Source organism: Megascapheus bottae, chromosome 24 (genome assembly GCF_031878675.1).
Source record: "Megascapheus bottae isolate mThoBot1 chromosome 24, mThoBot2.hap1, whole genome shotgun sequence".
Taxonomy (NCBI): Eukaryota; Metazoa; Chordata; class Mammalia; order Rodentia; family Geomyidae; genus Megascapheus; species Megascapheus bottae.
Window position 1 is genome coordinate 4,171,055 of NC_143532.1, and position 26,571 is coordinate 4,197,625.

The following is a 26,571-nucleotide window of genomic DNA, read 5'->3' on the forward strand; positions in this document are numbered from 1 at the left end:
CCCAGCTGTGGATCAGACCACCAGAGGCAAAAAGATCCAGGCCTATGAGTGTGGCCCCAGTAAGTGGTAGGGAAGCTGCCTGGCAAGCAGGAGGCCTGGAATTTAAAACTCAATGTCAATGGGAAAGGGAGAGAGAGAAAGAGAGAAAGAGAGACAGAGACACAGAGAGAGACAGAGACAGAGAGACATAGACAAAGACAGAGAGCGACAGAGAGACAGGCAGAGAGAGAGCCTTTGGGCACATACCCAATGACCTAACTTCCTCCCTTAGACCCCATCTCCTAAAAGTCATGTCAGCCCTGCACGAAAGTCCATGAGACTCTCACCTTCAATTAACCAACAAAAAGTCAAAAGCAAAGCTGTGGTTCAAGTGGTAGAGCACCAGCCTTGAGGGAAAAAAAAGCTAAGGGATGGTGCCTAGACCCTGAGTTCAGGCCCCAGAATTGGCAAAAAAAAAATTAAATTTCTGCTTTTTAAACACAGACTATAGTATATCATATGCTCTTTCTATATCTTGCTTTTTTCTTCCTTCATAGTTAAAAATCTTGCTTTGCCATTCCTTTTCCTTCCTTCCTTTTTTTGTGGTACTAGGGTAGACTTTGGGCATGATGCTTGCTTTCGGGGCAACCTTGTTTCATTGCTTTTTTACTTCAACACCACATTTTCTTATTTAGTTTTTTTAGTTTTGTCAGTGGTAGGGCTTGAACTTAGGGCCTAGGCACTGTCCTTCTGCTCCTTTTTCTCAAGGCTAGCGTTCTACCATTTGAGCCACAGTGCCATTCTGGCTTTTTCTGTATATGTGGTACTGAGGAATCAAACCCAGGGCTTCATGAATGCTAGGCAGGCACTGTAGCACTGAGCCTCATTCCTAAGCCTTTGTGTTTCGTTTTACTGCTATTCCTTTAATCATTTCTCTGTGAATGGACATTGATGTTGGGTTCAGTCTCTTGTACTGACAAATGATGCAGCTACAAACAACTTTGTGCATTTGTCCTTCCAGACATGAGCAAGCACATCTCTAGACAGAAGGAAATACATATTTGTAATTTGACCAGGAGAGTATCTAGTAACTTGTCAAGTGATCTTTGCCTTTCAAATGATCAGTGACCAAGAATGATGCAATGTCTATGGGCAAAAGCCTGTCATAGCGTGTTTTTATCTACCCTAAAGAGAATTGTCTGAGGAACTACTGATGGTAAAGCAGGCAGCGTGATCAGATTCTGGATGGGCAGTTACTTGGCAAAGATGTTTTTGCAGGGGTCTGGGTAGGCCATCGTTCCAAACTCTGACACCACGATCCTGTTGGCTTCGATATTGGCGTTGTAGGTGTCACTTCTTAGGTATTTGCTCCTGTAGTAAACTTCGCCTGAAAGAGGAAAGGCAGGTTAGTCTCAGGCTGGCACCTTACCTAGGTACCATTATAGGGTTTTTACTGGGGACCACAACAGACTGCTTTAATGCAGGAAGCTGGTAGAAGGAGCACAGGGGACTGACTTCACAGCTCTCCTTCCTGGAGCTCCACTTCCACGTGAGGGAGCTGAGGATCAGCAGTCACCTTCCCCAGCATTGCGTGGCCATTGGCCACACATTCCGCATGTCGCATGTGCCTCTGAGCACAGGCGTGGAAGCCTTGTCCAGAAGACTGCATTTTCCCTGGTGACCTGCAGCATCTTATCTCTTATAAACCGACACTGCAACTCCCAACTTTCAGTTGAGGAATGTTGAGGCTCAGTGAGATGAAGAGATTGGCCTGGGGCTATAGACCCTAGGATCATGAGTTTGAGGTCAGCCTGTGCTCTGGAGGGAGATGCTGTCAAAAAAACAAACAAACAAAAAAACAAAAAAAGAAAGAAAGAAAGAGAAAGAAGGAAAGAAAAAGTAAAGGGGCACTCCAGATAACACTAGCGGAAAATTTTCACTGTCAGGTCTAACTGGGAAAGATATTGAGGCAAAAAAGCAAAAAGGTTAAAAAACAACATAGCTTATATAGCTTCCAGCAGAGACGGGTAGGAATTAGTTAGGAATTAGTGCTTTAGAAGTCAGAGAGATTATTGATTCTAGCTCCTCTGAGCAATGATACTTGCTAATTTTCTAATAATGGGAAAGTCATCTCAGCAGGAGCTATGTGTGTGTGTGTGTGTGTGTGTGTGTGCGTGTGTGTGCGTGTGTGTGTGTGTGTGCGTGTGTGTGTGTGTGTGTGTGTGTGTGTGTGTGTGTGTGTGTTCATGTGCCTCTTCTGCCTAGAAAAATATCAAACTTGACCTAGTTGTGGATTCTATGCAGGAGTGGTCTGTTTACAATGTCCCTGCAGAAGGAATGTGGCTAATTAGATGCTCTGGAGCAGGGGGTGGGGTGGGGCTTGGTGGCTCCTTCCTAAATCTCAATCACACAGTGAAGTGGCAGCGTGAGCAGTTCCAGACACATTTTTCTGGGCCTCAGTGCTCCTGCTTCCTGTATATGGGAAATGTGTCCTAGTCTGAGAGTTTACATTTCAAGTGAAAAGAATTCAGCCTTTCACACTAAGTGCCCCTTCTTCTAGCCTCTAAGCACCTTAGCCAAAGCTCAGTGATCTCCCGAGAGTGGTCAGAGAAGGACAGAGAAGGTCTCTGCGTAGACCAGCTTGTGTAGCATGGCACAGAGGCCTGAAGGTCTCTGCCCCCCCAGGACTTTCCTGGACCTTGCAGAAGTTCAGCAGCCTTCCAGTATGGACTGCACCAGCCAGCCAGATGCCCTATAGCATCTCATCTCTCTTAAGCTGCCACTGCAACTCCCAACTGAGGGCACTGAGGCTCAGTAAGATGAAGAGATTGGCCTAGGGGCCCTCACTCTGGAACCTCCCATCCATGGAGGGAACTGGCCAACTGATCCATGCTGTGCAGACCAAGCATCTACCAATGAGCCCCAACCTAGCTCAGGACGGGCGGAGGCCGGCCACTCATGCCTGAGTCTGTAGTCCTGGATACTCAGGAAGCCAGCTATTGCGTAGAGTACATTATTGGTTTTCTACATGGCCTCCTATCTTATTGGTAGCTAGTCTAGCATGCCAGGGTGGCACAGAGGGACAGAGAGAGGGGAGGAGGGAGGGGAGGGAGAAAGGAGGAGACAGATAGAAATCTATCTTCTACCTGTGCTATCGATTCTGATGATGGAGATGGAACTACAATCTAAGGAGCACAACCATGTCTAGAAGGTAGAGACAAGGCAAGGGATTCTCCACAGCTATCACCTCCATGACTGTAGCCAAGTGAGACCCATTCAGACGCCTGGCCTCCAGAACCGAAATGAATAAGGGGGTGTTGTTTTTAGATTGTGGAGTGTGCGGCCAGCGGCAGACTCATGCAGGCAGTGCTCTCACCATGTCTGATGGAGAAGCTGTGGAGTAAGGCGAGGCCATCAAACCAATGGTTGTATTTGCTCTCTCCCACCATATGCATCCCAGGGCCATTGCGAAGCAGCGTCCCCTGCAGCCATGTTGGAATCGTGCCTGTTAACAGAGAGAATGTTTCATCTCCAGCTTCTGTGGCCTAACCCACACAAAAAAGCAAAACAAAGAGCAAAAATGAGGAAATGACCGTAGAATGCCAGATAGCCACAATCCAGCTCCTCACCTCTGTTCCTTTAGCCTAGAAAGTGGATAGTAAGTCTGGAATTTTACTAACACTGAGATACTGAGGTAAATGGACACAGTCTCTGCGCTCTTCTGTCTCCTGAGAATAAATAGACACTGGAAAGATACAGTGACAGTGACAGAGGCCATGCTCCAGTCCCACACTTGTTACATGCAAGACACTGTCAGAGTGGGTTGTGAGAGAAAGGCTTGGCAGAGTCTTCAGGGAGAGTGTCTGTGTCATAAAAATGTACGAAAGAACATCTAGTTGTGTGCCCTACTATGTGTCAGCCATAGCCATACTGCCACCTGGTGAGGAAATAATACACTAATGCACACTGGATTTTTAAAAGTGTAGATTTTAAAAGCTTAGTATACAAAAAGGAAGACATTGCCGGGCGTGGTGGCTCACGCCTGTAATCCTAGCTACTCAGGAGGCTGAGAGCTAAGGATCAAGGTTCAAAGCCAGCCTGGTACAAAAGGACCTGAGACTCTTATCTCCAATACACCTCTAGAAAATGGGAAGTGGGGCTTGGCTCAAGGGTAGGGTAGTAGTCTTGAGCAACCAGGCCAAGAGCCTAAGCCCCATGACCCACACACAAAAAAAAAGGCATCTCATTTGCAAGTTTTTATATTAATTTCAGGATGAGCCAATAGGTTTTTGTATATATTATATTATTCCATTTTACTATCAAAATTAATTTTAAGCAAAAAAAACTTTTCCAAAACATGTCTGTGAACATTTTAGAGCATTTAGCGTGTACTATTATCTACTGGACAGTGAGTGACTGTTGCTCTAAGTCAGGGCCCTGCTGGTTGGTGCCCAAGGGCCTGGATGTCACTTCTCTCTGAAGGCTGCTGCTCTGAGACGAAGCAGAGCCTTGGCCTGGCTGCCCTGGACAGGTCTGTCAACACAAGCACTGGCTTTTATTAGCTGTCTGTCCATGGTTGGTGGCTAACTGATTAGGCTTGAGCAGGGCTTGAGGCCTGGACAGGGGGTCAGACCAGCTTGTACTTACTGTCCTTCCTGGCCTCAGTTTCCCTTCTCTTAAGACTCTTGAATTAGAGAGGACTTACACTTAAAAGCATGCAGAGGACTTGTGAAGACCTGTTCGTTTGACTCTACTGCGGGAGGGGATGCATGAATCCCTGGCCCACTGGTGAGAGCTCCCTTTGCGTCATTCCTGGGTCCATCCGAACTGTCCCGTGTTAGGATTCTGGTTTGCTAACTATTTTAAGGATTTCCACACAGTCATTGAGCATAAGGCATAAAAATGGCCTGGTGAGAGTCTTCTTGCCTTCCAGGGCACAAAGGCTGGCACTGTAGGCTCCCCCACCTTCTTTGGAAGTCCTGGGATTTGAACCCACGATCTCATACCTGCGTGTACTCTGTCACTTGAATCACATCCCCAGACCTTGTTTGCTTTACTTTTAAGAGGGATCTCACATTTATGCGCAGAGTGGCCTGGACTGGGGTCCTCCTGTTTGCATTTTCTATGTAGCTGGAATGACAGGCAAGGGCTTTCATGCTCAGCTCCTCCTCTTGTTTGAAATGAAACCTTTTGTTGGCCTCAAAGAGCAACCATCTCCATGTCAGCCACTCAAGTATTTAGGGCTATAGTACTGAACCACCCAGCCGGGCACAAGGCTCCCTTTTGATAAATAAAAAATCAACATTAAACGTGTTTGCTAGCTGAAAAATTATTTACATTTTCAAATATAACATTTATACCATTTTTGCCAGTCCTGGGCTTGAACTCAGGGCCTGAGCACTGTCCTTGGGCTTTCTCAAGGCTAGAGCTCTCCCACTTGAGCCTCAGCACCACTTCCGGCTTTTTTCATGTATGTGGTACCGAGGAATCAAACCTGGGTCTTCGTGCATGCTAGACAAGCACTCTACCACTAGGCCAAACTCCCGGCCCCTGAAAGTGATTTCTTTTCCTTCAAAAGACACATCCCTGGCTGACAAGTTCCACCCATCTTTCAGTCATGCTCACCATCCTCATTTCAAAAAATAAAAAACAGAACAAAACACCTCCATCCAGCTAGGGAGCACCGTGCTGGGGTCAGAGAGCTCAAACCCGGGGCTGGCCCTCAGATTCTAGACAAGACGGGTTGCAGGAACATAGCAGTGTCAAAGAGAAGACAGCCAGCGATGTGGCAGAGGAAGAATGGGAGACAGACAGGTGTCTGTCTCTGAGGATTCACTCTCCGGGGTCTTCGGGGGTCTCTCCTATCCACTCCACACACTGACATCATACCTGTTGGGTACCTGAGAGCCAGGCACAGGAGCCCCCGTGTGTGCAAGACAGGGAGAAATGGTGTAAGCCACCCACACCTGCACAAAGTGGTGCTCTGCAGACTCCGCTGCCTGCTTTTCTCTTGGAGAGAGTGAAACAGGCTCTCTCCTCTTGGAAGCTGAATTATAGTGTGTAAAATGCACCGTAGATCATCACACAAAAAGGCATTTCCCACAAATGAGCACAAACAAAACAGATGTCTGCCTAAACACAGAAGAGCCCATCTCTTCCACAAAACACTCACCTGTCACTTGGGCCTTTACAGGCTTCAGCTGTTCTTCCTTATTCTTACCAAATATTATATCCATGGAGCCAGCGGCAGAGTGAGAATGGTTTTAGCAGGGAAACGGCGGGAGATGCTGTGTGCTTAAGGGAGTTATCCCTGCTCCTCTGACCTCGCCCTGGATTCTTCACATCTCCTTTCCTAATCCCATCCCTTGTTCCCTCTGCTTCTTCCTTTTCAGAATGTCTGGTAACTGCACATGTTTGGCAGAGTTTATAAAATGCGTGGTCAAAGGTCAGTTCCCAAGTCTTTTGTTAGGGCTAATCTTTAACCCACTGCTTTCCCTCGACTCTTTCTTTCTGCTCTCACTCTGGCTTGTTTCTGAATGGAGGAAGACAAGAAGTCAGTGCAATTTGCTCAGTTTGGTTATTTGAAGTAATCTAGCTGGGAAGCTGGATTGGTTTGTGAGGGAACAGAAAAGAGAAATCTGCAGGACGAACCAAGCCCTGAGATGGTGCCAGCATCCTGACCATGCAACGCCTGCTGCCCAATGGGGGTCACCCTCAAAAGGGGAGATTTCAGTTGATTTGATTTTTAATAAAGGGCCCTACCACTCCCCTCAAAAAAAAAAAACATGTGAAGAGCAACTTCATTCATTCATTTCTTTTTGGAAGTAGGAAATATAAAAATGTATCCTACAACTGTTTAAAGTAATCAAGACTTCCATGGGGAACTGAAGAGTAGTAAGAGTCAAACCTCAGCCCAACAAGAGGGGGAATTGATGACAATCACGAATCTTTAAAAATTAGCATAATAAAGGTGATGCACGGATGTACAGAGGGGAACCTTCTTTTTTATGTCCTGGTGTCTCTCTTTGGGGGGTAAGGAGTACAGAGAAATGGAGAGACAGAGGAAGCAAGAGCACTAAGCAGATACTATATCACAAACAAACTATACAACTTGTGGGTGGGGACAGGAGGGAAAAAACAGAGAGCAAGGGAAGGGGTGACATTATCCCCAAAGAAATGTGTAATACGTGCACATTGCATATCTTGATCTACCCCTTTCCACCAACACCCCTCTTCTCTACTGTGGGGCACCAGCTGAAGCTGGCTAAGGTTAGACCTACTGCCAGCAGAGGTCACACCATATATGGCTAGGGTGGAAGGCAACTCTGTGACTTCAGAAAGGATAGGGAGATGGCTCGCCTTCCTGCAAGCTGCTGACCCTGCAGGGAGTGTGGAGGCTGCAAATAGCTCAGATGCTCAGAAGAACTGAAATCAAAGAGGGAAACTTTGAGGGTTATTAAAAAATAAAACAAACAGCCTTATTTTGCAATTCTCTATCTCCTGTTACAAAGTTTATTGCCTAAACCGAGTTAATATTTCCCTTCTGGAGATAATGTTTTCATATCTAAATTATTTCACGTTTTTTCCAATTAAACTAACTTCTGAATGGTGCCTCTAATTAGCCAGGGTGATAAATCGAGCAGATAACATTTAAATCTGAGATAGCAGGGTTCAAGGTAATGGGTAAAGTCCCTGTGGAGGTGGCAGCTGCCCCCATCATGAGAAAACAGATAGATGGGTGAGGGCAGACAGTCTCACGCTCATCTCTGCCCCGCTCTTCTCTCACTGGGTCTGCGTCCAGACACCTCCCTTCCTGTTGAAACTGGAGTTTTAGGCCAAACTCCAGGGGTTTTACATGTCGGGCTAGGCACTTGCCTCTGAATACCACATGGAGTGGTGGAGGCCAGAGAAAGGTTTACAGGCATGAGCACAAGGTGGGATAAGGCAAAGTAAGCATTTTGGTACATTTTTGGTGTATGGACATGAGCTTCAGGTTTAGGGAGAGGAAGATTTGGAGCAGGGGGTGTTAAGTATACATAATGATTCAACGGTGTCAGTCAGACTAGGGCCCAGTCCATCACTGATCAGGGGTTGGTTGGGGAGAAGTCATTTTTGCTTTCATCACTTGCAGGGATGCAGTCTGGTCCTAGTGAAGTCACTGCAGCCTGAGAGGCTACCTGTCCTGCACTAGCTCTGCTGTTTCTTTCCTTGGGGATAGTTTTCATCTCTCCATCAGTCTGTCCTTCCTGGATTCCAAGGTGACTGCAGAAAAGAATGCCTGAGATGCAAAAGGGCACAGGCAGAGGAGAGGCAGAGATGAGATGCCAAGCTTTCATATTGCTTTTAGTTCATTCATGGGCCCACATAAGCAATCAGTGCTTTTTAGCAAAGGCAATTTCTAGGTACCTGTTACGCTGTCAGGACATCAGTCATTGAGTTGGGTCTGCTCTGCTCCAGCCTAGCTTCGTCTTCTCTTGACCATCCATCTGTAAAGACCATTTCCAAATGATGGCCTTCAAAGCACCAGGGAATAGGACTCGGAACAGGGCGTCCCGAGGGACTCCATTGGACCCACCATAGTCACCGAGGAAACCAACTTAAAAATGGACGGGGAAGAGGCAAGCCCTGGAGTTATCTTTGCAACCAAGTTCTTGTAGTTTCTCTTGCAGCCTCTCCGTCTTCCAAAGTTTGTTGTTACCTTTAAACAGTGCTAGAATGGAAATAGATAACATTGCTCTGTGGACAGAGAAGATGTGGCTCTTAGCGCCTGTGGGGCTTTGGAGAAGTGGATGATTCGGGAGCTATGCTTGGAGGAGCAGGAGAGGGAGGGGGCACCAGGGCTGGGCAGGGGGAGAGGTAGGAAGCAGAAGCTAAGATGGGGGAATCCCTGACTAGAATCCCTGTGCCCTAGGGCATACAAATCCTTGTGGCTCTTTTTATGGTCACTACTTCCTATTTAGAGCGAACTTGCTGACTTTCTGTTTTCCCATGGCAGATCCCACACTGGGACCATGGCTGGATCAGAACCCTAGAGCCCATGTAGGTGGCATCATCAAGTCCCGCTTCCTTGCAGTGGGGGCCTCACCCACACAGAGGTGGGGGACACCAGGAGCTGCCAAGATGACTTCTGGGCCTGAGAGCCCCATCACGGATCAGAAGGTAAAGAAGAATGGAATCCAGCCTGCCCATTTGCACTCGTTATCATATGTCTCCAAGCAGGGGTCATTAGGGACATAATTGAAGCCTTTACTCAGGAGATAGATTATCACCCTTGTGGCCTTCCACATAGTTTCCTAATGGACCTCATTAGAAGTTTGGCCTCCAGAGATAACAGGCCAGTTCTGCCCAGCCTGTGAATCAGCAATGACACCACCTTCTGCCTGGTGGCTGACGCCGCTCCCTGTGTCTGGCAGTGCCACATCAGAGGGCACAAAGGGGTCCACCCCAGGACCAGGGATATAGGGCCAAGCAAATATTCACTGAACTATCCACGGATCGATATTGTTCATGACTGGAAGAGACAGAGAAACTCTGGGAGGCCAAGAGCCGAATGCCCATTAATTGAAGACCAATGAAGAAAATATGCGCGCACAGTGAGATCTTAGGAGAGGAACACAAAGGTACAAGGCCTGTGTGTATCTGATCATTTAAAACAGTATTGAGCCAGGTGCCGGTGGCTCATGCCTGCAATCCTAGCCACTCAGGAGGCTGAGATCTGAGGATCATGGTTCAAAACCAGCCCGGGCAGGAAAGACTGTGAGACTCTTATCTCCAGTTAACCACCAGAAAACTGGAAGTGGAGCTGAGGCTCAAAGTGATAGAGTGAAAAAGCTTAGGGACAGTGTCCAGGCCCTGAGTTCAAGCCCCATGACTGATAAAGAGAGATGATGATGATGATGATGAGGGAGAGAGAGAGAGAGAGAGAGAGAGAGAGAGAGAGAGAGAGAGAGAGAGAGAGAGAGAGAGAGAGAGAGCACGAAATGAATTTCAATTTCAGGAATTGGAAGCAAGAGTTTTTCCCCCATTGTTGCTGTTTTCTTTTCTTTTCTTTTCTTTTCTTTTCTGTCTTGTTCATTTACCTGTCTTCAGAAAGGTAAGAGGAGGCACAGAAACGGAGGGACAAAGCAAAGGTATTCATTAGACATTGTTGAAAATATACTAGACAACTTGTGGGTGGGGTGGGAGGGAAAAACTGAGGGAAAGCAAGGGAAGGGGTGACACTGTCCAAAAAGAAACTCACTCTTTACTGACTTATGTAACTGTAACCCCTCTGTACAACACCTTTACCGCAACAATTAAAAACAAAAAAGGAAGTATGGTGGGTCCACATGTGTGTGTGGATAGAATTCATACTGCAGTGTGGGGACACCCCTAAAAAGTGACAACTTAGAATCGGGTATTAAATGGCTGAGTTCTCTGAAGTCTCTGGCCATACAAAAAAATTCACACACACACACACACACACACACACACACACACACACACACACACACACACACAATTTCCTTTGTGTGCTAGTATTGAGGCAAAAGAAATTTTGTGGGACATTTTTTAAGCCCAGCAGGCGTGAGAGATAATGTGACAAATCAGAAGGGCCCGAGGGTCCATTAGTGCAGCCATAGCAGAAAGAGAACCGTTATCACCCAGGCACAGTTGCCATCCCACACCACACGATTACATCTGACCACCCTCTGTCTTTTCCCTCCTGTCCATCTTCTGTTATCATGTATTTCCCACATGGAACATTTGGCCCTTGGTAATGGTCTAAAGTCAATGAGCAGGAATTTGTTTCGTTTTGTTTTAATCAAACACTAGCAGTTGACCGAATGACGGGTGGACGAGTGATTCAACAACCGTTGCTTTCTCTGGAAGGCTGTTGTGAATTAACTGGCTTTGAAACAGGCATTGACCCAAGGACTGGGGGAAGTGAAAACGTAAACTCATTTATCGCGAGTCTTTTGTCTCTCAAACAGAAAGGAGTTGCTATTATCCGATGCCAAGGGAAGAGAAGATGGATGGCAATAATTGTGGTGGACAGAATATGAAGGACCTGAGAGCGAGCACCACTGGCAAACCCAGCACCGGTCAGAGGTGAAGATGGCTCGCTTGTGGCTCTTGGGGCTCACCCTGAGGTTTGGGGCCGCCATTGTGAAGCCAGAAGAAGGCAGCTTTTGCTCTAAGAGCCAGGTGGCCTTCAGAGATGCTTGCTATGAATTTGTACCACTTGGCCGTACATTCCACGCGGCCCAGGGCTGGTGTGAAGGGCAGGGAGGTCATCTGGTCTTCATTCCAGATGAAGGTACCCAGCGTTTTCTTCAGCTGCACATCTCCCAGGACAGAGAATGGTGGATTGGACTCACAGGAACCTCAGCAGCCAATGGGACCCCAGCAGGTAAGTGCTGTATAGCTGTGTGTTGCTGGAAGCTTACAGTACAAGGAATCACTACCACGTTTTACCCAGGTATTCCCTGGAGCAAGCTAATGCTCCAGATTCTCATGGTAAAGACGTCCTTCTCGTTGGTCATTTGTGGATCACATCATACAGCATGGACGATAGAAATGTCCACTGGCACACATCCTTTTGTGTTTGGAGTGAAGTAGGGTGGGTTAGCGATTGAACCCATGGCCTGTTGCCTGTTAGGCAAGTTCCCTCTGAGTGACATCTCATGCACTCAAGTCCAGCTGTTCAGTTCTTGCTAGAGTAGCACTGGGCACTCTTCTCAATGCTTTGTGACCATTACTTTTCTTAATCCTTTCAACAACCAATGAGAAAATGATCATTGCTGTCCTCATGAGCAAACAATCTCAGAACATAATGACCTAGCTATTTTCAAGATCTGCCCACATCTTGCTCGTTGTCATGAGATTAGAGCAGCTCAGGAAGCCCAAGGTAGTGGCACATGCCTAGACCCCAGCTACTCAACAAGAGGAGGTAGAATTGTGAGTTCAACACCAGCCCTGGCAAAGCTAGGTAGCTCCTACCTCAAAGACAAAATAATATTAAAAATGGTTGAGGGCAGGAGCTGGGAGTTTGGCCTAATGGTAGAATGCTTGCCTAGCACACATGAAGACCTGGGTTCGATTCCTTGGTACCACATACATAGAAAAAAGCTGGAAGTGGTGTTGTGGCTCAAGTGGTAGAGCTCTAGCCTTGAGAAAGCCCAAGGACAGTGCTCAGGCCCTGAGTTCAAGAGCCACGACTAGCAAAAAAATGGTTGAGGGCATAACATAAGTGCTAGAGCACTTATCCAGCAAGGATGAGGCTCAGAATTCAATCTCTAGTACCAGAAAGGAAAGAAAGAAAGAAAGAAAGAAAGAAAGAAAGAAAGAAAGAAAGAAAGAAAGAAGGAAGGAAGGAAGGAAGGAAGGAAGGAAGGAAGATCAAGTCCTTTGCATTTGCTTTGCTCCACTTACTTCACATGATCTCATTTTAGTTCTAAAACTCTTCTTTCCCCTTCCCTCTGCCAGGGCTTCCCTTCCAACCCCAGCTAGGTGAGTCTTTCTCTCCTATGCATCTGTGAGACCCTGGTGCTCCCCATAAGAGCACTCTGGCATGGCGGAGATGGATCAGGTATCTAGACTATGAGCCATTTGAGAGAAAAAATCATATTCAGAAGTGGACAAAGATAGATTTGCATTGAACCCTGATACTCACCGAGGAAGTGGGCATGGCTCCTCTTCTTCCGTGGGTAAGACACAGAGAAGAATGAATTGCCCCAGTGTCTCCAGCAACTCCTAAGCCTGACTCCTCCTGCCCAATGTAGTTCTGGTGCTCAGGGCTCTCCTTGTTCCTGTAGAAGCTGCTGCGTGTTTAGAAATGGGTCTCCTGGTTTGAGCTGAGCACCCACAGGGATCTGCCCATGGAGATGGAAGTGTTTGACTAAACCACTAGCTGAAGAAACTCACGTAGGGAACTCACAGCCAAGACTCAAACTCTTAAGACATCTTTTCACAAGACATGTGTTGAATGGTTTCTTGATTTCAGATGCAAGAATGGGAACTCTGCGTGCACTGAACACGTATTCATGTGCAGCAAAAGCAGCTGTGTCTCATATGTGTGTGTGTGTGTGTGTGTGTGTGTGTGTGTGTGTGTGTGTGTGTATTAACGCTCCCAAAGGCTGCTGGGAACGATTACAGAAAACAATGCAGTTTTAACTAGGCTAAAAGGAGGCACCTGAAAGATTTAACTTGATTTAAGACGCAAGGGCCAAAATCTGGAGAGCAACACAATAGCATTTACGTAACTAGATTTCAGGCACTCCTAAATACTAATATGTGGATCCGAGTCAGCTTAGAATGATTTACAAGAAACCCAATAAAAGGAGCAGCCCACAAGTTGAGAGAAGGGAGAGGCTTGCATTTTGTACTCTTCCGTATGATTTGACATTTACAATTGCTGCATGCATTTGCTTGTCAAATTAAACAATTACATTCTGAGTCTGTCTCAGACTTAGGACTGAACTCAGAGCCTTTCCAGTGCTCAGCAAATGGTTTCCCATTTGAGTCACACCCCTCCCCCCAGCCCTCTTGTTTTCTATTTTGTTGTGGAGACAGGGTCTTGTAAGCTACCTTTGCTTTTGCTTATATTGAACTTGAGATCATCTTGCCACCATCTCCTGGTGACAGGGATTAGTCATGTGCCACCATACCAGGTTTTAAAATTGTGTGTGTGTGTGTGCGTGTGTGTGTGTGTGTGTGCGCGCGCATGTGCAAGTCCTGGAGCTTGAACTCTAGGTCTAAGCTTCAGGGCTAGCGCTCTACCACTTTGAGTCACAGCACCACTTCCAGGTTTCCGGTGGTTACTTGGAGATAAAAGTATCACAGGCTTTCTTGCTGGGGCTGGCTTTGAACTGTGATGATCAAATCTCAGCTTCCTGAGTAGCTAGGACTACGAGCATGAGCCACCAGTGCCTGGCCCCGCTGTAAGTCTGAACATGAAAGCTTTGCAGCAGTGTTTTCAAGGCTCTGAAGCAAGGGGATTGCATTTCACTTCAACTCAGGCCTACCCAGACGCATCTGAGCAGGGCCCCTGGGGCTGCTGCCTGTGGCGTGCCTGTGAGGACCCACAACCCCCCTGGGCCTGTCTCAGACCACCGCTGGGCGGCGTGGGAAGTGTCATGTGCTCGCAGACCCACCTGATATTTGCCGTTCAATCTGGGGCTTCCCACAGGGGAGGGGGTGATTCATCTTCACAGAGTTGAATTGGGCCAGCCCCCACATCAAGGTAGTTGAGAGAGGAATCTGGCGGTTCTGTTCCCATCGTAGGGCCTGGCACCTGGTTGGACACCTCAAATGTGAGCTACAGCAACTGGCAAGGCAGCCAGGCTGTACCTGCACCCCACAGCTGTGGCTACATCAGGAGAGGCCCCACGTCGGAGTGGGCGGTGTCAGAGGACTGCACAGAGGCCTTCGCCTTTGTCTGCCAGTTTGGTGAGCAGGCCTGTTGGGGGACCCCCTCCCCTGCCCACTTCCCCCCTACTTGTTGGTAACTCCAGCTTTGTCTCTCCCTCCCCCTGGGTATCCAGACCTCTGCTCTTCTCTTCCTGTACCTCCTCCTCTCTCAGGTTTCCTTTGGCCTTCCTTTCTTTTCCCTTTCTCCTTAGCGCTCTGGATCTGTCTATGCATCATCATCTCCTAAAACAAAAATATTGCTGTGGATCTCATCACCTCCATTACTTTGTCCTTCTGGATCTTGGCCTCCTCTCTCCCTGTTTGAGTACTGTCTGTTTACATATTTCTAACTTCCTCTCTGCTTTTCTGGAACTTTCTTCCAATCTCTGCCTTCCCCAACCCCTTCCCAATTTCTGCTCATGTGATGTTCCATATCTCCTTGTGTCTGGCTTCCTGTCTCCAGCTTCCCAGCCCCTCTCCCGGGCCCTTGCACCTCCCAGTCCTGACCCCTGTGACCTCTGCACTTCCCCATCAATCAGTGCTTGCCCAGTGCTGTGAACCCCCTAAAGAGTCTCCTTCCTTTTGCCACAGGGGTTGGCCAGAGCCTGGCCTGTGAGGGCCTCAACGCCACCATGCACTGTGCCTCAGGGGAGGTAATCCAGATGCAGGATGCCTTCTATGGGCGGCAGACTCCCCATTATTGCACCCAGGGCACCTGGGGTCCCTCAGACCTGGAGGAGGAATGTGGCTGGGCCAGCGTCAAGGAGGAAGTGGCAGGTAAGTTCCAGAGCTCCCAGCACCTGCTGGAGCAAAGGGTAGTTGCTGTATCCAGAGAAGGGTTCTGGAAAGTTCTATTGCTCTACAGCTATGACTGTAACCTCCCAAGTGTGGGAAAACAAGTCAGTCTCCACCGAAAGCACTGAGTAAGAAATCAGAGTCTGATCTACTATGTACAGCAAACCCAGCATGTCATGCAGAGTGATCTCTGCTTCTCTCCTTCCTGAGTGCAGTGAACAACTTTGTCTACTTAAAAAAAAAAACAAAAAAAAAATGAGGCCAAGAGTTTGGCCTGTGGTAGAGAGCTTGCCTAGCATCCATGAACACCCGGGTTTGATTTCTCAGTATCACATACATAGAAAAAGCTGGAAGTGGTGCTGTGGCTCAAGTGGTAGAGCTCTAGCCTTGAGAAAGTCCAAGGACAGTGCTCAGGCCCTGAGCTCAAGGCCCATGACTGACAAAAAATATTGAAATGCTTCACACAGATAAGATTTAAAGAATTGCCATGATCTCCCAGAGCGCCACTTCTGCCTGTTAGATATTCATACTGGGTGACACTTGTTTCAGATTCACAGAAAAAAGAAATGGAAAGGTGCCTACTGTGTAGCCCTCCTGGTCCTGTTTCTGCCACGCATTCAATTAATTAATTGATTAATTGCTCACCTGGGATACATTGTGCAGTGTTGTTTATAGAAATGGGGCTGTCTTGTATGTGTCACTCTGTGATGTGGCTTCCTTTTGTTTTTCTGGACATTGATTTTAAGATGCACAGTTCATCTTCATGCATACTATTCTAGCTAATTCATGATTTGTCCATTTCCTGTCGAGAGATGGCTGGGTGATTTCTGGAGCTGACACTGTACATCACGCTGTTATCCATGCAGGAGAATTTCTAAATCCGATGAACTCCGCTCTGAGCTGTGTGGCAGGTTTCAGGGATTACTGGGGTTCCCTGAACCCCTTGAGGATGTGTGAAGTCCTCTGAGACTTCAGCAGCCAGGACATGGGGCCCTCTCCTGCAGGCTGCAGTGCGAGCTTGTCCAGTCTACGGAGACCCGGAAAGGCAGACGCTGTGCTGTGCTCACCTTGGAAAGATCCCCCAGGCATGCCCAGGCTGGGAGCCTTGGGGCCTGGGTTCCCCGAGTGTCCCCGCCCCCTGAAGCTCCCCTCCTTGGCTCTGCTGCTACCTAGAGACCCTCTGAAGACTGGGGATTGAGGATGAGCTTCCTTGAAATTCTTCCTCAGAGTGGCATGGCTCATCTCCCGTGGGACTGCCTCTTGCTCCTCTTGCCTCCACCTGTCCACTGTGCTGTCCTGACTCCTCTCGGGGCAGGCATGTGGAGGCAACATGCTTTATCAGCTCCCCTTCCTCACTGTGGCACAATGGAGCTGGGCAGGCTGCTTTCAAAAAGACTCGACTGTAAGATTTGGAAAGTAGCAGCCATGCCCAAGTGGCACCTTAGCCTGTGAGGAAGGGTCAGCAGAGAAGACCTGGGAGGGTCCTGGGGTCCATGTGTATTGAAGGTCCCTTGTCAGGCCAATAAACATTTATTGAGCACCGGTATGGTGCCATGTACTGACCTGGTCTCTGGACGTAGGCTGAATCAGTCTGTTTCTCAAAGGGCTCCAAGTCCACTGAGGAGATAGAAGCACGGTATAGGCATCCACATAACAGTAGTAAAGGGAAGTAAAAGGTACCATGTATTTACTTGTGCAACACAAATTTTGTACCTAAATTATGCCAGGATCTGTTCTCTGTGCCGGCAGGTATAGTAGTAAACAGTGAACATGACATTTACCAAAGCTCCCATTCTTTGGGGGACAGATGACTAGTGCAATGGGTGGATGTACACAGTAGAGTCCCAACTCAGGCTGAGCAGGCAGCCCACTGAGCAGCATTAGAAATCCTGCTGGGTGAGTAGCTCATTGGTAGATTACATGTCTAGCATGGAGTCCTGGGTTCAGTGCTAGCAAAACACACATGCACACACACACACATGCACACACAATTCAAAGAACCAATTCCTAGGCAGAATCTGTAGCTCATACCTGTACTACTAGCTACTCAGAAGAGTGATGGTTTAGCCAGGCACGGTGGCTCACACCTATAATCCTAGCTACTCAAGAGGCTCAGATCTGAGGATTGTAGTTCACAGCCAGCCTGGGCACTAATGACTGTGAGACTCTTATCTTTAGTTAACCACTAGAAAACCAGAGTGGCGCTGTGGCTCAAGGGGTAGGGCAGTATCCTTGAGCTGAAAAGCTCAGTCAGGGATAGCACCGAGGCCCAGAGTTCAAGCCCCAGGACCAATGGAAAAAAGAAGAGGAAGAGGAAGAAGAGGAGGAACGGGGGTGGAGTGGGGTGGGGAGTGATGGTTGGAGGCCAGCCTGGGCAATAAAGTTAGTGAGATCCCATTTCAGCCAATAAGCTGTGATGGAGGAATATACAGAAAAATCATGGTCCAGGCCAGCTCAGGAAAACACATGCAAAGAGACCCTATCTGAAAAATAATGAGAGCAAAAAGGAGAGAGGCATAACTCAAGTGGTAGAATGTCTACCTAGTTAGTAGAAGGCCCGGAGGCTCCAGTGCTTCCAAACCAAAAGCAAAAACATCCCAAAGGACCAATTCTTACAATTCTTCCATACTGTGACACATGCCTGGGGAAGCTCTAGCATGAGAACTGCTTAAAGCCAGGAGATTGGCTACAGCCCGGGCAACAGAGGAAGATTCTACCTTAAAATAAATTAAAATGGAGCCAGCATCGGGGACTCATGCCTGTAATCCTAGCTATTCAGGTAGCTGAGATCTGAGCACAAAAATAAATAGATAAATAAATAAACAATGGAAAGAGGTCTAGGTCTTTCAGATTTAATGTGAGGGAATTGCTGTTCCAAGCCACACCAACTGCTGGGAGCTCAACAGGCTGCAACACCGCCCTAATTCCTACAACTGCAGTTTATGATGGGATTCCAGCTCAGGGGACCCAGGGCCTCTTCAGCTGTGGAGAAGGCCCCTCCCTACTCAGTCGGTTTCCAGATGGAAGATTATTTGGGATCCTCCAGGTAGACAACTGGACATAGAAATCAGGAAACTGAATCAAATGAAGTAATGGGAAGCGTAGGTTAGGAAGTCATGGCGTGTGGTTCATAACGGGACACAGTGGCAGCGGGCAGGAATTCGGGCCCAGGGAAACATCTGAGGATATGGTTCTTGCTTGGCTGAGCACATTTTGTAGGTATTTAAATAGTTCAAAGCCTGGAGCAAGCATGAGTTTCTGAGAGGCAAAAGGATACCCAGGACACTCTCACACCACTGTACCTGCCTATCCCCTCCTTCTAGACTCTTCCGTAGGCATCTACCACATGAGCAGGAGGAGGGGTGCTGGATGGCCGTGGTGTGGATTCACTGAGCTTCCTTTTGTCATCACCGGGCACCCCAGATGGACACAGGATTCCTAACCTTGCCTGTTCTCGCTGTTTCTCCGGATGTCAATTTCTACTTGGGCCCCCTGGCTAGATGCTACCCAGCCCATGGTTCTCAGAAGGAGGTCTTGGGCTAGCAGCGACAGCATACAGGAGCTTGTTCTGACAGCAAAATCCTGGACCTCACCTAGACCTGCTGAGTCAGAATCCCTGTGATGATCGGGGCCTGGACTCTACCTGGCTGGTGTGCAGCCTTCCAGGGGTGCTGGCACACACTAAAGTCGGACAGCTACCATGCCAGATGGATGGGAAGCTGCTAAAGGGCAGGAACCCTACTTTCCTGTCCTCTCAATACTTAGTCTGGGGCCTGGTCTTCAGTAGATAGCATCAGATAATTGTTGGGTGAATGGTGGGTGAAGGAATGAATGAGGAGGAGACTCTACTAAGGACCTGTTCTTGTGTCATTCTTGCTTCCCCTGGGGATCTGGGGGCTTCCCAGGCCAGTGCCAAGGGCTGCAGGTATGCCAGGTGGCTGCAGATGGGACCTACTTTGGAGACATATGCCCCACTCAGGGAAGCTATCTGTGGGTGCAGTACCAGTGCCGGGAAGGTGAGTCTCCAACTTGCATGAACTTTGACATCCTCTTCTTGTTTCTACTCTTGTGTGGCTTCCCCTGAGGTGAGGCCAGAGGCAGTGGCCCTCCATGTGGCCAGTCTGCTGAGTGCTGAGGGTCCTCCTCCCTCCAAACTGCTCCCCTGCCTCCCTGCCTCTCCCGTGGGACCCAGCCTCTCTAGTTCTTATTGCGGAAGCACACTCATAAACTAAGCATCAAACCAAACAGAGAAGTAGCCCTAGGGTCTTTCACATAAAGTCTCTTGTGAAAGCTGGGCATGGTGGCTCACACCTGCAATCCGAGCTGCTCAGGAAACTGAGCTACGGATCATGGTTTGAAGCCAGCCCAGGCAGAAAACGTCTATGAGACTCTTAATCTCCAATTAATCACTGAAAAGCTACAAGCGAGGGGCCGGGAGTGTGGCCTAGTGGTAGAGTGCTCGCCTAGCATGCATGAGGCCCTGGGTTTGATTCCTTGGTATCACATATACAGAAAAAGGCAGAAGTGGTGCTGTGGCTCAAGCGGTAGAGCGCTAGCCTTGAGGAAGCTCAAGGACAGTGCCCAAACCCAGGACTGCACACACAAAAACTAAAAGTGAGGGCATGTCTCTAGGGGTAGAGTGCCAGTCTTGAGCATACAGGGCCCTGAGTTCAAGCTCTAGTACTGACACAATAATAATAATAATAATTCCTCACATAAAAACAATGGTGTGGTCGAGAGCAGAGAGTTGGTTCTGCGTGGAAAGGCAGACTTGGCTTCACAGTCATCTCTCGTTGGGTTGCAGGCCTGCGGCTGGAACTGCCCGAGGAGAGCTTCGTCTCGGACAATGTCACCATCTCTCTAACGTGGCTCCTCTCTCCCTACACTGGAAACCTGTCCTGTGCCCTTCGCATGGGAGACGGGCACACCATGAATCCCTACTACCCTCCCAGGTAGGAGCAGACTGTCCCCCAGCACCGGGTGACTCAGAAGAGCCCTTATATCCCATGGTTCTTGAGAGGGCTGGGTGGCTTCTCATGTTTGGGCTGACTGTGGGTGCCGGCTGGCCAAAGGCCTTGCAGCTTCGATGTCCAGTGGCTGTGGATGTGCACACCCCGCAGGCTGGCCTGGGTCGTTCCTGGGGCGGGGAGGTGGGGGGGTGTGGAAAGGTTCCTAACAGGCGTTGTTACAAATCATGTTTAGCTTTTGTTGTTGTTGTTCCGGTGGACAGGTAATTGCCCCCTGGGGTAGAGAGTACAACACCCTGAAACACAGTGCACACACTCCGCCGCCTTCACCTGTGTCCTAAGAGCCCTCACCACCTTGGTTTGTATCACCAGTAGATCTTGGCACACTCATCTTGCATTGCTCCACTTATGTTACCTACCCCACCTGCTTTCAAGATGCGTTGGACTTGCATCTATCATTTGTTAGTATCGAGAAGGATGTGTCTGCTGCTTGCTTAACCACATGAGTGCTTCAGCACGGATTTAAAACACACTAAAGCCACAACGTATCACGGAGCCTTTCTATGCTATGCTTACAGGCTCCTACTTTCACCGAATGCCTCGCTAGTCTAAGAGGTAGGGATGTAAAAGTTAGACCCTCACATCCATCACAGACACATACCAGGGCTGAAGCAGCCTGAGAGAAAAAGCAGAGAACTCTGCTTTGGAAGTGACCTTCCACTTTGGATTCTTTGTTCCATGCCCGTGCCTGCTTGTTGTTTTGATTCTCCATCTAGGACACCTTTCTGCCTGTCTGAGATTGTACTGTGGACCTAATGCACCCAGTTGCATGAGACAAAATTTGTTGGGCCCTGGGTCACTGAGCACCATCTACTGGCAGATCGGGGAGCTGACGTTGTTCTGCCATTCGGGGAGGGGTCTCTGACCACAGAGGTCAAGGAGGGCTGGACTTGTTAGGAAACCCACAGTTGGGGGGGGGGGGGGGAGGGACACATGCCTTAGAGTGACTCAGATGTACCGAGAAGCAGAGTGAGGGAGGACTCTGGAATGGAAGTGCTTTGGGGCAGAGGGCAGGTTTATCACTGGAGTTGAGGCAGGAGCACTGGATGTAGGGAGAAAGGAACCATTTGTCCTGAAGGAACACAGTACATTTGAGTTGCTGCAAGCATCTCTTTCCAGCTGGGCTTTGGGGTTATGTGGGATGATGAGAGATACTGGAGAGCTTCACAGGCTCTGGGCAGGAGGGTGCTAGCCAGTGTGAGGAGATGGTTCTGAGGAGAGGGTACAGACTGAGTACCAGGAAACAGACTGACTGGGAGTGCAGGAGGAGAGGTGCTAAGATGAAGTAGAGGGGAAGTCAGACGGGGTCCAGCAGCAACAGAGCCCAGCGGACTCCACAGATACCCTGGGGTGGGATGGCTCCCAAGGTTGCCTTCCATTGGGACCAGAGAGGAGACACTTATACCCTGGCATCCAGCAGTCCCCCCGGCTCCAGATACAGAAAGCCCCTGAGGAGAGGACACTACCTTGGGTGAAACAGCATGCTCTCCTGAGTCCATCGGAGATGGGCTCTCCTGCGGGTCCTGGATGATAGGTTTTTGGGTATGAAGACTAGAGTCCACTGCAGAGGGGAAAAGAAGAATCTTTAGGCCTGGTAACCACATAATTTGTGCTGGTGATATCACTGATAGTGTCACTCATACTGACTGGATAATTTCAAAGAGTACATGAAGCCACAAAGAAAGAAATAGCTGGCAGACTTGATTCTAAAAAGGGCAACTCTTACTGTTTCATGACTATTACAGGCACTTGTATAATCCTCTCCTTCCAATAGGCTAAGCAGCCTACCATGCCACCCTACCATACAGAACCTGTGTCGTTTGGCTTTAGGACACAGCAGACCATTTCGTAGCCATTGGATCCTCTAAATCCCCCAACAGCCCAAGGTTGGGTCTGCCTTCATTTTGTGTTCTAGGGGGCCAAGGCTCGGAAAGCTTAGTGGAGATACTTGGTTATGCAGGTAACCAGAGCATGCACCACACAGTACCTTTCCATTTCCGTCCCTTTCTGCTCTGCCTGACCTATCAGATGGCTCCATCCACCAACCTGGATGGCCACTGGTAGGTGACATATAAAAATGGTTCTGGTGTTCTTTATACTTGGATGGTATTCACAGAGACCAGAAATATGAACTTTCTTTCCTCTTATCTTTTCAAAGAAAATTTACAGCCCATTAAAGGTGACTGCAGCAGCAATATGTACGTGCATATGACAGTCTGGAACTATTTTTTTCAACTTTTTATTGACGTACACAACCTATATCCTAAAAAGCATAGGCAGAGGATGCAGCCCAATAATAGAACCCTTACCTGGCCAGTACAAGGCTCTGGTTTGATTTCCAGTACTGTAAATAACAACTAAAACAACATAGCACAAAACCAACCAACCTCGTAAGGCTCAATTCACTTTTCTCTAATGCACACACACACAAGTAACCAGCATCAAGGCCATGAAGAACATGATTAGCCTCCTAAAACTTCCTGTGTGTGGGGGGGGCTTTGATGTAGCAGGGAGGCCAGGGAGGGTAAATGTTGAGTTGTGTGAACCCCCCTTGTCATCTTTGCAGGTGTGTATGTGTGGATAGGTGTGTGGTATTTGTTTCCATGTCCCAAAGACAGTAACATTTCTGACTTGTGGCTGGCAGTGCGTTCAGTAGTGTGATCCACCAGTTCACATCTCCAGGAGAATTCACTGTGTTTGTTGAGTGCACCACAAGCGAGTGGCATGTGACAGCTCAGAGGCAAGTGACACTTCGAGACAAGATGAGAAGGCTGAGTATCACCGGGTGTGCTGGCCTGTTTCAGCCTGGAGCCAGCCCTGTCTGCCAGGCTGTCTTTGGGGAGCCCCTGTGGCTTCAGGTGGAGCTTGATGGAGGTGAGTGTGCAGAATCGAGGGGGTCAAGGCAAATGGCAGAATCTGAGTTCTTCCAAGTCCATTTGGCCAGCTCCCTGGGTTTGATAAAGAATAGCAATGATCCCTCACTGAGTTGGCATTTTAGCTCTCATCTACTCAGTTATTTAGCACTTAAGTGTAGCAATCACTGTTCCAGGCTTTTTTTTTTTTTTTGCCAGTCCTGGTCCTTGAACTCAGGGCCTGGGCCCTGTCCTTGGACTTTCTCAAGGCTAGAGCTCTACCACTTGAGCCACAGAACCATTTCTGGCTTTTTTCTGTGTATGTGGTACTGAGGAATCGAACCCCGATCTTTGTGCATGCTAGGCAAGCACTTTAACCACTAGGCCAAACTCCCAACCCCTGTTCCAGGTGTTTTATCTACACTAGACCAAACAAATATGTTAGCATTATCTCCATGTTATTGATGAAAAAAATGGAGATACAGAAGGTTGAGAAACTTGCCAAAGGCATGAGTCTAGTAAGCCAGTGAGACTTCCTAGCCTTCGTGAGGGACTTTTTGGAATACCTATAGTCCTGTCTCAGGAACTGAACTCCAAACCAACTCACTGTTGGGGGCCTACTAAGCCTGAGAGGGCTACCAGCTGGACCTGAGTCAATCTCAGAATGGCTTGGCATAATCACATTTCCCCTGTTCAAGGATAATATTGGGCCATACACACTGGACAGCCACATCAGCTGTTATGGCTAGGGTTCATTCTGATTGGTCGCAACATCTTTCTGATTGGTCACGGAGTCCATTCTGACTGGTCATCATGTCCACTGATTGGACAATGGGTCAATTCTGATTGTTCATGGCACCTACTCTGATTGGCCATGGTATCTTTTCTATTTTGTTATATAATTCATTCTGATTGGCCAGTGTCCATGCAGATTCTTCACAGCATTTATGCTAATTGATCAGTACACAGTTTCAGGTATTATTTTAAATAAAACACTTTCTCTCAATAGAGACCTTCTGGGCAACATCTTTCTAAGAGGTGCAGGTCTAGTTTGGGATCTGGATCAAGACCTGCTGATGTAACTGGCTCAGCTCAGTGCAGAGGACTTGGTCTGAACCACCCCCCTCCCGCCCTACACCCCCCCCCCACCATCTGGAACCTCACTCTAGCAGTCACTTAATGGAGTTCTAATGGGTTTTGACAGCACTCACGAGACTCTTTTGCTTTTTTGTTGACTCCTTGTACTTACTGACTGCAGATGGCTGTAAGTGCAGTTGGGGAAACCCTTATATATATTCAGTTTGCAAATATCATTAAGTACCAATTCTTTGCCAGGGGTGTGAGAGGCAACAGTAAATGTGAGAGTTAGGGCTTCTGTTTATATTTCCATCTGTCTCCTCCATCTCTTTTATCATTGCCATGGAAACAAGGAATACACTAGATTGGTTTGTATTGAAAAGAATCCTAATTTGTTATTGAAAAAAATCTAATTTTCTGAGGCAAACGCAATAGTGAACATCCAGTTAGGGTGACCGTGTGCAGACCAGGGAGCCCCACTTGTGGAGAATAGGCTGGATTCTCCTGTTGTCAGGTTCTAGGCACCAGTGAGGACGGAAGGAAATGCCTCTGCTTGCTCCTGCTGAAAACAAGACTTGAGGCTCATTCTCATGCATAAAAACCAGCCCGCTCAGAGGTACTACCTTTTAGGCTTTCCGATCAACAAAATGTCCCAGTGTTTTTGTTACAAACTTGTAGGTTCACATGTATAGTAAAAATTAGAATATGCAAAGAAGCAGAAGGGATCCCAGAAGGACAAGAAAAGTCACTCACCTAAGACTCAACATAATTTCTGTGAACATCTGGGAAGAGTCATACGACTTCCAGATGTCTTTTATATGTTTTCTTTTGTCTTCATTTTTTGGTGTGTGTGCCAGCACTGGGGCTTGAGCTCAGCAACTCACATTCTTGCTTAGCGTTCCTACTCAAGCAGATGCTCTACCGACTTAAGCCACACCTCCACTTCTGGCTTTTTTTTTTTTTTTTTTTTTTTTTTTTTTGCCAGTCCTGGGCTTGAGCTCAGGGCCTGAGCACTGTCCTTGGACTTTCTCTACCACTTGAGCCTCAGCACCACTTCTGGCTTTTTTCTATGCATGTGGTACCGAGGAATCGAACCTGGGTCTTCATGCATGCTAGGCAAGCACTTTAACCACTAGGCAAAACTCCCGGCCCCTGGCTTTTTTTTTTTAGTTAATTGGAACTAAGGATGTCTCGGATTTGTCTGCTTTGGACCAAGATCATAAGGTCTCAGCCTCCTGAGTAGCTAAGGTTATAAGCGTAAGGCACCGAAGTCTAGCCCTCCCGTATTTCCTTAAATCCATGTTCATATTTATATCCAGAGCCTGAAAACAGAACTTCAGTCTGAATTACCACAGTGCTAGTATCACCTGCACAAACCGTTAACACTCCTTTTACGATTTTCTCTCTACCCCACCTAGGAGCAGGGGTGACGTACACTGCACTTTGGGGTAACGTAACTCTGGCTGAGTCTGCCACGCAGAAGGGCTCGGTGCCCCCCAAGCTGACCCTGAACAGGGCAGCGCAGACGCTGATGGGCCCTGGGAGGCACCATCTGCACCTCCGAGCCAGCAGCCCCGGCACCACCTCTGCGCCTTCTGGAACCCTCACGGTCCACTTGGTGGAGCTGCTGTGGGGGCTGCAGGCCTCCTGGGCCTCCAGCCTCGTGCAGCTTGGCCAGGACTTACTGGTCAATGTCTCGGTGGCCGGTGGCACCCCGGAGGAGCTGGCCTTCGAGGTGGTGGGACTCGACGTGGATTTCTCCCGGAAGGAGCAGCATGCTGGAGAGCTCCCTGGGACGCTGGCTGTGCCGCTTCCCGTGGAAGGTATCTGGGGTTGGGGGACCGTGCCCCCTGCTCCCCCTGCCCGCTTCCCTTTCTGGCCCAGCACCAGGCAGTATTTCAGTGTGGTCCATGTACTACCAGGGCTTACTCGGGGGTCCTCGCTTCCTTCCCAGGGGCTGCAGCTGCAGGCCTCTCCTCAGGAAGGCCCAGAACTCAGTGAACAGAAAACATACTCAGTACAGACCTTTCTGGATTTTGCTTTCTACCACCGATAAGCAGATTATTCAGTGAGAGGAATTTAAACTCTCTACTGTCCTGTGACTTTTTCCCCCCTTCATTCTCAAATGATTATAGACTTCTCCCACTAAGACTAATAGATCTGGGCTACTGTAGGGGAAATGGGAGCTGGAGGGAGGGACGACAGGGTAGAATGGACCGCAGGGTAGAATGGACGACAGGGTAGAATGGACGACAGGGTAGAATGGACCGCAGGGTAGAATGGACGACAGGGTAGAATGGACCGCACTCTTGGTTCCAGCTCTGTGCTGGATGGTTTCACAGCCCTGCAGATGTGTGAAGCTGCCTCTGTGGGAGGGCTGAGGGCTGAGCCACAGCTCCCAGGACTGGCCAAACCTCCCCGCTGCCCTGCCACATCTGTCCCACAGCTGC

General features: G+C 48.4%; 2 protein-coding genes across 3 annotated transcripts in view; one reads left to right on the forward strand and one right to left on the reverse strand.

Annotated features, from left to right (window-relative positions):
- Nucleotides 1–8,510, reverse strand: part of Bco1 (beta-carotene oxygenase 1) — a 29,210-nt gene extending 20,700 nt beyond the window's left edge. The window contains exons 1-3 of one of the 2 annotated variants that reach the window (XM_090357226.1): nucleotides 8,386–8,510; nucleotides 3,356–3,484; nucleotides 1,237–1,366 (exon numbers count right to left, since the gene is read on the reverse strand). In XM_090357226.1, coding sequence (XP_090213352.1) covers nucleotides 1,237–1,366; nucleotides 3,356–3,434 — 209 coding nt within the window. In that variant the 5' untranslated portion in view covers nucleotides 3,435–3,484; nucleotides 8,386–8,510. Of the gene's footprint in view, nucleotides 1–1,236; nucleotides 1,367–3,355; nucleotides 3,485–6,151; nucleotides 6,362–8,385 lie in introns of those variants that run through there. The other variant, XM_090357225.1, reaches the window with a different exon arrangement.
- A 2,498-nt stretch (nucleotides 8,511–11,008) lies between these two features.
- Nucleotides 11,009–26,571, forward strand: part of LOC150046819 (polycystin-1-like protein 2) — a 65,183-nt gene continuing 49,620 nt past the window's right edge. The window contains exons 1-7 of the mRNA XM_090357229.1: nucleotides 11,009–11,371; nucleotides 14,245–14,409; nucleotides 14,962–15,147; nucleotides 19,071–19,181; nucleotides 19,970–20,117; nucleotides 22,837–23,066; nucleotides 25,540–25,944. Of these exons, the coding sequence (XP_090213355.1) occupies nucleotides 11,077–11,371; nucleotides 14,245–14,409; nucleotides 14,962–15,147; nucleotides 19,071–19,181; nucleotides 19,970–20,117; nucleotides 22,837–23,066; nucleotides 25,540–25,944 (1,540 nt within the window). The 5' untranslated portion in view covers nucleotides 11,009–11,076. The remainder of the gene's footprint in view (nucleotides 11,372–14,244; nucleotides 14,410–14,961; nucleotides 15,148–19,070; nucleotides 19,182–19,969; nucleotides 20,118–22,836; nucleotides 23,067–25,539; nucleotides 25,945–26,571) is intronic.